Consider the following 13,425-nt stretch of genomic DNA (forward strand, 5'->3'; position numbering starts at 1 on the left):
AGCCTTTCCCATGGTTCATGAATGTCTTAATGACATCTAAAATGGTGAGTTTTTTCCAGAAGGTTTTTAGTGGACTTTGCCCAGATCCATCAGAGGAATCACTGTCTATGGCTGCTATAGCTTAATGAAATGTATTTCTTATTAATAAGACTTGAAAGTTAAAATTACTCTTTGATGCATGGGCTGCAGAATGGATGTTGTGTTAGCAGGAGTGAAAACAACATTAATTTCCTTGTACATTTCCATCAGAGGTCTTGGGTTAACCAGGTGCATTGTCAATGAGCAGTAATAGTTTGAAAGGATTTTTTTTTTCTTTTTTTCCTTCATTTTTCCCCACAGTGGGCTTAAGATATTCAATCAACCACACTATAAACATGTGCTGTAATTTAGTCCTTGTTATTCCACTTATAGAGCACAGGCAAAGTAGATTTAGCATAAGCTTAAGAGCCTTAGGATTTTTAAAATGAGAAGTGAGCATTGGCTTCAACTTAAAGTTACCAGCTGTATTAGCCCCTAACAAGAGTCAGCCTATTCTTTGAAACTTGGAAGCCAGGCATTGACTTTTTGCTAGCTATGAGAGTCCTAGATGGCATGTTCTTCTAATATGTGACTGTTTTACCTCCACTGAAAATCTGTTAAGTGTAGCCACCTTCATTACTGATCTTGGCTAGATCTTCCGTATAACATGCTGCAGCTTCTACATCAGCACTTGCTGCTTCACCTTGTACTTTTGTATTGTGGAGATGGTTTCTTCCTTTAAACCTCATGAACCACCCTTAGCTAGCATCAGACTTTTCTTTTGCAGCTTTCTCACCTCTCAGCCTTCATAGAATTAAAGAGAATTAGGGCCTTGCTCTGGATTAGGTTTTGGCTTAAGAGAATGTTGTGGCTTGTTTGATCTTCTGTCTGGACCACTAAAACTTTGTCCATATCAGCAGTAAGTCTGTGTGACTTTCTGTTACTCTTGGGCTCACAGGAGTGGCACTTTTAATTTCCTTCAATAACTTTTCCTTTGCATTCACAACTTGGCTGTTTGGCACAAGAGGCCAGCTTTCCACCTCTCTTGGCTTGCAACGTGCCGTCCTTGCTAAGCTTCATCATTTCCAGCTTTTGATTTCAAGTGAGAGATGTGTGGCTCTTCTTTCCACTTGAACATTTAGAGGCCATTGTAGTGTTATTAATTGGCCCAATTTCAGCATTGTCGTGTCTAAGGGAATAGGGAGGCCCAAGGACAGAGAAGAGAGACTAGGGAACGGTCAGTCAGTGGGGCAGTCAGAACACACACACAATATTTGTTAATTAAGTTTGCCCTCTTACATGGCAGTGGTTTGTGGCACCCCTAAACATTACAATCGTAACATCAGAAGTCACTGATTGCAGATCACTGTAACAAATATAATGAAAAGTTTGAAATATTGTGCGAATTACCAAAATATGACACAGAGACACAAAATGAGCATATATTGTTGTTAAATGGTGCTAATAAACTTGCTCAATGCAGGGTTGCCACAAATCTTCCAGTTTTAAAATTGCAGCATTTACAAAACACAATAAATATAAGCCCAATAAAACGAGGTATGCCTATACATTGTGTTGAACTTTTTATCTTGCTAACTTGAGAGGCATTTTATTCAGAAGTTTATTTTGTTTGCCAGGATTCTGCAGAATAGATTGGTTTTACTTGGCAAACTACACTGGGAAAGCAGGTATCACAGCCATCTAAATTCTAAAGTAGTTTTTCTTGTTTTATGGAACCTTAATACTTTATGAGCAGAGTCTTAAAATCATCTTTTTTGAGACAGAGTCTTGCTCTGTTGCCCAGCAGGCTGGAGTACAATTGCATGGTCTCGGCTCACTGCAGCCTCTGCCTCCCAGGTTCAAGCGATTCTCCTGCCTCAGCCTCCCGAGTAGCTGGGATTATAGGCACCTGCCACCATGCCCAGCTAATTTTTGAATTTTTAGTAGAGACAAGATTTCACCGTGTTGGTTGCTCAGGCTGGTCTTAAAGTCATCTTTTAAAAAAACAATCAATTAAAAAACAGATTTGAGTTTTGGAACCATAAAAGGACCTTAGAGATTTTCTTAGTTAATCTTTCCAACTTTCAAATTAGGAGATAGGCCCACGTTGATTAAAAGATTTGTCCAAGGTTGTAGGCTAGTTAGTGATAAAGCTTGGACTAAAATATAAGCTCTGGTTACCTACAATTTTTAAATAAAAGGATCAGGTTTTCCAAGCACTACCCAATCTGCACTTGGATTTTTTTTTTTTTTCTTCCAGATTGCTTTGAAATGAACCAAGTTGCAAATTCCTTTCTTCTCAGCCCTTAAAGCAAAAGCAGCTCTGGGAACATGGATCAGCATGCTTTAGGGGTGGATTTACACTTTTTTTTTTCTTGCTTCCCCACCTCATGAAAATAAACAAGTTGCTGTCAGATATCTGGCCGTAGTAACTCTATCAGAGAATTTGGGGAAATAAATCCCATTGTTCATATTGAAGTTATTTACCATTATTATACATTAATTGTTCTTTAATTTTAGCAAAATTAATGAACAAAAATTTATAGAGCATTTATAAATCTATCTTCAAAGTTTATTCATTATTCATTGAACATATCTACAGTGTTGATAGCAGGTATCAAAGAAGTTTAAGACAGTCTCTACTCTCAAGGAACTTACAATCTCATTGGAAAGACAAGATACACACAGACGAAACATTTAAATAATTATACAATCCAGTAAGTGCTTTAGAAATTCAGAGAAAAGCAGTGATCATTGTGGGCTGGAGTGGATGGGGAGACTCCATAAAGTAGGTGGGATTTGTACTGATTTTCAAAGAATGGATGGGATTTTAAGTAAAAAAAAAAGTGTGTGGGGGGGGAATATTTATGGCTGGGAAGGTAGCATGAGCAAAGCATGGAAGTGGACATCATCCAGGCCTAGTGGGGAACAGGAAGGATACCATTCTTCCTAGAACTTCAGGAGGAGGAGGAGGGGGGATAGAATTGGAGCCATCATAACGAAGGGAGAGTAATATGGTACAAGTAATATTTTGGACAAAGAGTATTTGATCTTGCTGTTAATCTTTGCTTTGATTTTATGGTTTTAGGCATGTTCTAGTTCAGATAAACATGCTTTAGTAACTCCTTGGCTAAAAGGCGATATCCTTGGTGAGAAATTGGTCAACTTGGCAGATTGTCTTTGTAATAAGGACTTGGAATCCAGGGTATCTTCAGAATCTTACTTCTCAGAAAGATGGACTCTTCTAAGCTTGGTATTATCCCAACATGTTAAAAATGGTAGGACTTTTGTTTTCTAATAGGGGATAATCCATTTCAGCTTTGTGGGGGATTCCATGGGGCTCAGCTTACATGTTATTGGTTGAAAATAACAGGACTTACTCATTCAAAAAAGTTTTTTTTTTCTTTCTTTTTTTTTTTTTTTGAGACTGAGTCTCCCTTTGTCATCTAGGCTGGAGTGCAGTGGTGTGATCTTGGCTTACAACATCTGGGTTCAAGTGATTCTTGTGCCTCAGCTTCCCAAGTAGTTGGGACTACAGGTGCATGCCACCATACCTGGCTAAATTTTGTATTTTTAGTAGAGACGGGGTTTTGCTGTGTTGACCAGGCTGGTCTCGAACTCCTGACCTCAGGTGATCTGCCTGCCTCAGCCTCCCAAAGTGCTGGGATTACAGGCGTGAGCTGCTGCACCCAGCTCATTTACGTATCTTAATATTGTAAGCACCCTAATTGTTTATTAATCTTCATACCATGACTTGGAAGATATTTAATATTTTTAGTTCTGTATCATAAAGGTTTTTTTTTTTTTTTTAAACTCACATAGGCTGGGCGTGGTGGCTCAAGCCTGTAATCCCAGCACTTTGGGAGGCCGAGATGGGCGGATCACGAAGTCAGGAGATCGAGACCATCCTGGCTAACACGGTGAAACCCCGTCTCTACTAAAAAATACCAAAAACTAGCCAGGCGAGGTGGCGGGCGCCTGTAGTCCCAGCTATTCAGGAGGCTGAGGCAGGAGAATAGCGTAAACCCGGGAGGCGGAGGTTGCAGTGAGCTGAGATCTGGTCACTGCACTCCAGCCTGGGCGACAGAGCGAGACTCTGTCTCAAAAAAAAAAAAAAAAAACCTCATATAAAGTTGACTCATGACTTAAAGAGTTTTCAGTGTAGCAAAGTTGCTTACCCTGTGTAAACTGTTTCTGTTTTCTACTTAATTTAAAACTGCCTTTTTTATCTGAGGGCCTTTATGTGTGAGAGAATGTGTTGATTTGTTGATAAATTTTGTCTAATACATAAACACCATTTTAAAATCCAGGAAAGACCCATAGAATTATTAATCCAAAGTAAGATATTTAAAAATACACGTTAATTTTTTTTTTTTTTGTCTGATTGAACCTTTTTTCTCTAGGTTACTTGATTGGAGATGTATACGTTGAAAGAATTATTATTAAACTTCATGAAACTTTATTCAAAACAAAGGAATCATCAGAAGCTGAAAATAGTGACTCATCAGTGTCTTTTATCTGTGATGTGGCCTATAACTATTTCAGCTCAGCGAAAGGATGCTTGCTAATGCCATCATCTGAAGATTTATTATTAACTCTCTTTCAGTTATGTGCTCAGAGCAAAGAAAAAACACATTTGCCAGGTAATAGCCTACTGCTCAAATGTTTTGTTGGGAATCTCCGGCTCTGACCTTCATAGTGAGTGTAAGTGCCCAGGTTTTATTAATTGAATCATAATGTGTTTGAAAGTTGAAAGCATTTTGAGTAAAGGGCTACATGTCTCCAGTCTTAAACACTTTCAGCTTTAGAAACCAAGTTAAAGATGTAGTAGATATTATTTCTAAAGATCTCATTTGATATTCAAAGAAATTTGGAATGAGCCATAATTGATTAGGTAGAGTCTTAGTCCATTCAGCAATTCTGGCATGTTCCTTTTAAGGACTATATTCTTGCCTTATATGCTAATTCAGACTTATTTGTGAAAGGAACATACAACAATACCATCTACAGAGAGCTCTCCTCCAACCCTTCATTGTTTCTTTTTTTCTTTCCTTCTTCCTTCCTCTTTCTCTCTCTCTTTTTTTCTGCCCATCATTGTCTGCCAACCCTGTCTTAAATACTAACTTCTGTATTTGGAAAAGGTGTAATAATTTTTTTTTAAATGTCTCCAAAATGACAATTCTTGTAAATAAGTTCAAGCATAAAAAATGTAACTTTAAATATCTTACCATTTTACATTTATATGATACAAGCTAGCTTGTATGATTGCATGTTTATGACACAGTTGCTTTGTTTGGCAATTGAATTTTGAATGGCAATTTAAAATTTTTCTTTTTAAAATGATATTTAAAAAAATCTCAGATCTGTAGAGTTGTTTCAAACATTTCGTGCTGATTAGAGTTAATTCAGTGAGATTACAAATTCCTGTTGACATCTTGATTTTAGATTTTCTTATCTGTAAACTGAAAAATACTTGGCTCTCCGGTGTAAATTTATTGGTTCATCAAACTGACAGTTCATATAAAGACAGTACCTTCCTACATTTGTCTGCTATGTGGCTAAAGAACCAAGTTCAGGCTTCATCTTTGGATATCAACAGGTAACCTTTTTTGAACTTGGTTTCAGTGTCTTTTTTATATTTGGTCAGTGTCCTTAAATAAGATTCCATGATCAGTGTGAATGCCTATGAAAAATGACTTGTAGGGCTTGCACCTATAATCCCAGCTACTCAGTAGGCTGAGGTGGGAGGATCAGTTGAGCCCTCCAGGAGTTCGAGACCAGCCTGAGCAACATAGTGAGATGCCATCTCTTAAAAAAAAGAAAAATGAAAAATGACTTGTTAGGTAACAAATCTATGGGACTCTAAGAAAAGATCCAAACAAATTTTTCCAAAACCATTTTGTTTCAATGACCATCCATTTAAACTGCCAATTAATTGAAGGATAATTTACTATAACATACCTGTTGGACTCATAACTTATAGACAGTAAAGTGATGGTAATACAGTCCTTTGTCATAGGCTGGTGTGCACTGTAGCTTCTCATGGTCACCACATGTACTGATTGTCCTTGGTTATTTATTTTTGGGGGACAGGTAGGTACTGTTTTAAGGTGTTGAATTGCAAGTATATTTTACATCTCATACCTACATCCATATAATAAAGGAGAAGAGAGAATGCATTTAGAGGATATTGGGGTTAGGTAAAATAATGCTGAATTTCATAAGGTAGCTATATTTCTGAAATACCTGGTCTGAAATAGGTCAGGTCCTCTTCATTCTGAGATAGATAGGAAGCAACACTGGATTTCAGATGATAAATATTGGATTACCTCCCCAGTTTGACTGTGTTATGTTGGTGTGTTGTCGGTGGGGAAGCATCACTTACCTCTTTTTATTTTCATCATTTCTTTTTGTTCAGGTAAGCTATTATAGGGTATTTAATATGTACTGGGGTATTCAAACTAGTCATAGCATAACTACAACAGTTAAGTTTTTTGCATTATTTTTAGTCTCCAAGTCCTCTTGTCTGCTGTTGATGATTTGCTAAATACACTTCTAGAGAGTGAAGATTCTTATCTTCTGGGAGTTTATATTGGAAGTGTAATGCCGAATGACAGTGAATGGGAAAAGATGAGGCAGTCTCTTCCTATGCAGGTATTTTTGAAATTGAAGAGTACGTATCTCATTCTGAAGTTTGGATTTCATGCAAGCTTGAACATTTTTTTATTTTGGGGAAGAAAAACATAAATAAAATGAATATTTTGCTTTGCTTTGATGTCTTTGTACACTCATATACTGGATGTTTGCTTTTTGCAAGACACCATTTGACAGTGGCAGTGGCCGTGGTACAAAGACTTAAGACCTAGTTCTGTACTTAAGGAGTCTTAAAGAAATACACATGTTGATAATTTCCTGTAATAGAAAACAAACTTCTAGGTTTCTGTGGTTTTGGTAATAAATATTCTCACAACTTCATTTTTGTTCAGTCTTAATTGCTTAGGTAATAAATAATTTTGTATATAATGTACTCTTTTCACAGTGGTTACATAGACCTCTTTTAGAGGGAAGATTGAGTTTGAATTATGAATGTTTCAAAACAGATTTTAAGGAACAGGACATAAAGACACTTCCCAGCCATTTGTGTACTTCAGCATTATTGAGCAAAATGGTCTTAATTGCACTGAGAAAGGAAATAGTCTTAGAAAATAATGAGCTTGAGAAAATAAGTAAGTATATATGAGCATTTACATATAACATAATTCATGAATAAATATAATCTTGAAATAATCTTGATTATACTGCAATTTAAATCTTTAATTCAAGAATCTTCAGCTTCCTTTTTCCTATTTTAATGATGAGAACCTTGAAGTTACTTAAGTGATGAATATTAAATTGCAAATTAGATACAAATATATTGGAACCTTGCTATAATCTTGTTAACTGTGGATCATAATTTGGTGTTAGCTACTCAGACTGTCATGACATCAATATAAAAAGATCCTGTGACACATACCCTAAAGAAAATGGGTGAGGCTTTGGTGTTTTTCAAGGATTCACAATTTTCTGTTGATTAAAAAAAATTGATACATGATAATTGTACATATTTTGGGTTACATGTGATATTTTGATACATACATAGAATGTGTAGTGATCAAATCAGGCTAAGTAGGATATTCATCACCTCAAACATTTATCATTTCTTTGTGTTGAGAATATTTCAAATCTTCTAGTTATTTTGAAATATAAATCATTGTTAACTATGGTCATCCTACTGTGTTATTGAATACTAGGTCTTTTATCTTCTCTCTAACTGTATTTTGGTACCCACCTCTCTTCATCCCCTGCTCTCCTTGACCCTTCTCAGGGTAACCATCAGTCTATTTTACTACTCTGTCTTCATGAGATGCACTTTTTTTTTAGCTCCCATATACAAATAAGAACATGCGATGTTTATCTTTCCATGTGTGGTTTATTTCATTTAGCATGATGATGTCCAGTTTCATCTGTGTTGCTGCAAATGACAGGATTTCATTCTTTTTTTTTTTTTTTTGAGACAGAGTCTTGCTCTGTTGCCCAAGCTGGAGTGCAGTGGCGTGATCTCGGCTCGCCACAACCCCCGCCTCCCAGGTTCAAGTGATTCTCCTGCCTCAGCTTCCCAAGTAGATGGGACTACAGGTGCACGCCACCATGCCTGGCTAATTTTTATATTTTTAGTAGAGACAGGGTTTCACTATGTTGGCCAGGCTGGTCTCGAACTCCTGACCTGTGATCTGCCTGTCTCAGCCTCCCAAAGTGCTGGGATTATAGAAGTGAGCCACCGTGCCTGGCCTCATTCTTTTTTTAATGGCTGAATAGTATTCCATTGTGTATATGTACTACATTTTATGTATCCATTCATTCATTGATGGACACTTAGGTTGATTTCATCTCTCTCAGCTATTGTGAATAGTGCTGCAGTAAATATGGGGGTGCAGATATACCGGTTTTCTAAATACTCAGTGGGATTGCTGGATTGTATGATAGTTCTATTTTTAGTTTTTCGAGACACTTCCATATCGTTTTCCAAAATGGCTGTACTAATTTGCATTCCTACCAACAGTATATAAGTTCCTATTTCTCTTCATTCTTGCCAACATTTGTTATGTTCTTTCTTTCTTTTTTTTTTTTTTTTAGAGATGGGGTGTTACTATGTTCCCAGACTGGTCTTTATCCTGGGCTCAAGCAATACTCTTGCCTCAGCCTCCCACAGTGCTGTGATTACAGGCAGTGCCACCATGCCCAGCTTATTTCTTACCTTTTTGACAATAGCCATTCTAACTGGGGTTTTGATTACCATTTCCCTGACGATTACTAATATTGAGCATGGGATTTTTTTTTTTTCCTTTCTTGTTGTTGAGTTGTTTGAATTCCTTACATATTCTGTATGTTAGCCCCTTGTTGGATGAATAGTTTGCAAATATTTTCTCCCATTCTACAGATTGTCTCTTCACTTTGTTGATTGTTTCTTTTGCTGTGCAGAAAGCTTTTAGTTTAATATAGTCCTGTTTGCCTATTTTTGTTGCCTTCGCTTTTGAAGTCTTAGCCATAAAAATATTTGCCTAGACCAATGTCCTGTAGCGTTCCTTGATGCTTTCTAGTTGTTTTATATAGTTTCAGTTCTTATGTTTAAGTCTTTAATCCATTTTGAGTTGCTCTTTTTAGATGGTGAGAGAGAGAGGTCTATTTTCACTTTTCTACATATGAATATTCAGTTTTCCTAGCACGATTTCTTGAAGAGGATGTCCTTTCCCCAATATATGTTCTTGGCATTTTTGTTGAAGACTTTGTCAGTTGGCTGCAAATATGTGGATGTATTTCTGGGTTCTCTAGTTCTGTTCCATTGGTCTGTGTCTGTCTGTTTTTATACAGATACCATGCTGTTTTGATTCCAGTGGTTTTGAATACTTTTATATTTCATCACACTCTAATTTTTTTTTCTGGCAAGTGGACGTTCAAATGTTGAACCCTAAGAGGACTTAGGGCCTCAGCAAATTTCCCTGTTTCAATAAATGGTTTATAATTATAGGTGGTGGTGTGACTTTTACAAGATGGTATTAAAGGTAGAGGATTTGCAGAAACCCTGTATCAGTCTTGTTAGTAAGCCCTCAGCTGTAACACAGTTACTAGAAGGGGGAATATATGCTCTGTGGAAGAAAGTTGAAACACCTCTTTTGGGCAGCCAGCTTCACATTCAGTTAAGGGAAAGGAAATAAGCCTGTAGTTTACATTGCTCACAGAGTAAATCTGGGCAAACCCAAAACTAGTAAGTAGAGTAATAATTTTTTGTGTTACTAATTACAAACGCAATATTATTTCTTTAATTTTATCGAGCTCATTGGTCAGATATTATCGTTGTTTATGTTACCATGTCTTGATTAGAGTTGCTTAGCTGTTAAGTGTAGGATTAGATTTTGAACCAGGTCGCAACGCTTCTCACTCCAAAATCTATACATGGCTTTATAAAAGGGAGTTGTGACTGTGTATTAGAAACCTATGAGATGCCAGGCTTCATGATAGATACTTGTCCATTTAATTCTCACTGCAGTCCTGTGAGTTAGTTTGTAGTATCCTTATTGATAACTATGATATAGCTTGAGAGAGAGACACAGATTTGAATCCACCCCAATCTGTCGCCAAGGCCCCATGTCCTTTTACTGTATCATACTGTCTCCCATCTCTCCCATTTGCCATGGACTTCTCACCTCAGGTCTTGGGTCCCTTAGTTGTTTTTCCTATCTGGAACTTTTTACCAATTGTGCCAAAATGGTAGGAAGATTCTTTCAGTATCTCTAGTAACTTAGGTTCTTGTCACATTCTTAAGTAATTAGAAAAAGGACCAAGTAAAATTTGGGAAAAGGGTGATATTTTGTATCAGACAAATATTCTCAGTTTTCATTATCCTTGAACATGTCAAAGCAGATCTGAAAATCAGTTCATAGGTGTTTTGAGATGAGTGGGCACAACAGTGGTAGAAAACAAGGCAGAGAAGTGAAAATAATTGAAGGGCTTGTTCACAAAGTACTTTTGATAATTTGGTGCTGTCTCTTCTCTTAGTTGCGGAACTGCTTTATTCACTGCAGTGGTGTGAAGAATTAGATAACCCACCTATTTTTCTAACTGGATTTTGTGAAATGCTTCAAAAAGTGAATATTACGTATGATCACTTACGTGTACTTGGTAATACTTCTGGCCTTTTGCAGCAGTTATTTAACAGGTAAGAATCTCTTTCAATTTCTGTTTTTGAAATGACTATGCTACTTCTTTACGGCTTTGCCTTCTATAAGAGGTAACCCTACTTCATGCTAATGTTTCAGTCAGAGGATTGATCTAAATAATTCCTATTCTTAATGATAAATACTGTATGAATTCTAAATACTTGATTTAACCTTCTCAGGGGAAGATATTTGTATTCTACATGTCTTATTAAATCCATAAATACATTCAGGGATCAGATGACAAAAAAGAAGTAGAAGCTTGTAGAAGTTGTTTTGATTTATCTGTGACTCATCCTCCCAGTTCTCTCAGATTCATCCTTTATCTTACATGTTGTTATAGATGTGTCTTAATGTTATGACCACAAAGCCCTCTCCCCTAGATTAGGAAGGCAGGTATGAAAACAGTCCTTGTAGAAGTTATAGTAGTAAGATGTTTAGCTTTTTGAAATTACTATGTTGAACTGCTTTAAGAGTTTATCACTTGCCGATAGTATTTTGAGAATGCTTTGCTGTGTCAGAGGACCCAGGCTTCCTTTCCAATCCCATTCTTCTTAGTTGACACTCACAACTTTCCTCAGAACCAAAGAACCTCTTTGATTGTTCAACTTAAGCCAGCCTAGGTGTCCTCTGGGAGATGTCTTTTTCCCAGCTGCAGCCTCTGGTTTTCAAGCCTAATCTCTAAGATCATCTCCCCTATTGGGACTGAAGAGACTGTGGAGTTTCCTAGGGATGAGAGCTCGATACCAACTGTGAAGGAGTGTTGAAAGCCTAAACTCCCAGTTCTTTGGATAATTACTGGCAGTTGCTTGGGTGCAAAATCTTAGGTGAATTGATGCCATCACAAGGTGCCTTATTTAATTCTGTAAAAGGAATCCAGCTAGCCAGTGTTTAAACATTTTATTCAGTACACTTTCAAAATTGAATATAACTTTTTTCTTTCTTTTTTTAGGTCCAGAGAACATGGCACACTGTGGTCTCTTATTATTGCTAAGTTGATCCTTTCCCGAAGCATTTCATCTGATGAAGTAAAACCACATTATAAGAGAAAAGAAAGGTATTCTTATTTAAAATGTTTTTACTTTGTAATTTACTGTAAATGGTCACTTTGGCAGCCCCTAATTAATGAATAATCTCTAGTGAAATCAAGAAAATAGGTTTAGGAAATGACGAAATTAAAGACTTCAAGGCAAATTAAATTGTTTTAGGTTAGGGACATACCTTTTTATTTATTTATTTATTTTTTGAGACAGGATCTCACTCTGTTGCCCAGGCTGGAGTTCAGTGGTGCGAACATGGCTCACTGTAGCCTCAACCTTCTGTGGTCAAGTGATCCTCCCACCACACCCTCCTGAGTAACTGGGACCACAGGTGGGCACCAACACACATGGCTAATTTTGTAATTTTGTAGGGATGGGGTCTCGCCATGTTGCCCAGGCTGGTCTCGAACTCCTGGGCTTAAGCAGTCCTGCTGCCTCAGCCTCCCAAAGGTGTGGAATTACAGGTGTGAGCCACCATGTCTGGCCCACACCTTTTTTTTAAAGTAAGTAGTTTTAACTCCATGGCCTTTTGTTGTAGAATTTTATACAGTACTTTTTTTTTTTTTTTTTTAAGCCAACAGCATTTCATGAACTTGTTTTCTTTTCCCCAGAAATCTTTCTGATAGAAAGAAATATTTTCTTTTGCCCTTTCCTAATACTCTTTTTCCATCACTTTATTTGCTGTATGGAAATGACAGGGAAAGTTACTCTTCTCTTAAATAACATCATTCTATTGAAGTATGTTCTAGAAATGTAACAAATGTGTTCTGTTCTTCAGACAAAGAGGTAGATTGTGGGTTTTGGTGTGCTGGTAAAGCTCAGCATTCAAATTAATACTTAGCTGAGATTTACCAAGAGGCACTCTGAATTTACTGATTTACCAAGAAGAATTCTGAAATGATAGATACCTGTGTGGGCATAGTAGAATTCTAAATTAAATTTTGATCATTTTTTATCTTAAAAGTTTTAAAAAACTTTTTATTTTGAGGTAATTGTAGATTCACATGAATGTGTAAGAAGTAATACAAAGAATAAAAATCATATCTACCCAGTGGTACTGTTTTGCATAACTTTAGCATAGTATTACAACCAAGGAAAAGGTGTTGATATAGTCAGTTGACTTAGTTTACATGCACATGTTTGTGTGTGTGAGAGATAGAGTGTGTATGTGTTCTACGTAGCTCACATCTGTGACCACCACCACAGTCAACTACAGAACAGTTTCGTTATAAGGATCCCTTAGGTTATCTATATATAGCCTCAGCCACCTCTCTTCCCATTGTCCTAATCCTTAGCAACCACTAATCTGTTCTCTATGTTTGTAATTATGTCATTTAAGAATATTATATAAATGGAATTGGCTGGGTGCAGAGGCTCATGCCTGTAATCCCAGCACTTTGGAAGGCTGAGGTGAGAGGACAGCTTAAGCCCAGGAGTTCGAGACCAGCCTGGGCAACATGGCAAAACCCCATCTCTACAAAAAAAAAAAAAATTAGCTAGGTGTGTTGGTGTGCGCCTGTAGTTTCAGCTGCTCATCAAGCTGAGGTGGGAGGATCACTTGAGCTCAGGAGGCGGAGGTTGCAGTAAAGGCGGAGGTTGCAGAGAGCAGAGATCAC

At 37.1% G+C, this 13,425-nt stretch overlaps 1 protein-coding gene across 1 annotated transcript in view; it reads left to right on the forward strand.

Annotated features, from left to right (window-relative positions):
* Positions 1-13,425, forward strand: part of LTN1 (listerin E3 ubiquitin protein ligase 1) — a 68,532-nt gene that overhangs the window by 31,278 nt on the left and 23,829 nt on the right. The window contains exons 12-18 of the mRNA XM_023190095.2: positions 3,107-3,296; positions 4,422-4,661; positions 5,464-5,617; positions 6,528-6,672; positions 7,058-7,244; positions 10,612-10,771; positions 11,722-11,826. Of these exons, the coding sequence (XP_023045863.2) occupies positions 3,107-3,296; positions 4,422-4,661; positions 5,464-5,617; positions 6,528-6,672; positions 7,058-7,244; positions 10,612-10,771; positions 11,722-11,826 (1,181 nt within the window). The remainder of the gene's footprint in view (positions 1-3,106; positions 3,297-4,421; positions 4,662-5,463; positions 5,618-6,527; positions 6,673-7,057; positions 7,245-10,611; positions 10,772-11,721; positions 11,827-13,425) is intronic.

The sequence above is a fragment of the Piliocolobus tephrosceles genome, chromosome 19 (genome assembly GCF_002776525.5).
Source record: "Piliocolobus tephrosceles isolate RC106 chromosome 19, ASM277652v3, whole genome shotgun sequence".
Classification (NCBI taxonomy): Eukaryota; Metazoa; Chordata; class Mammalia; order Primates; family Cercopithecidae; genus Piliocolobus; species Piliocolobus tephrosceles.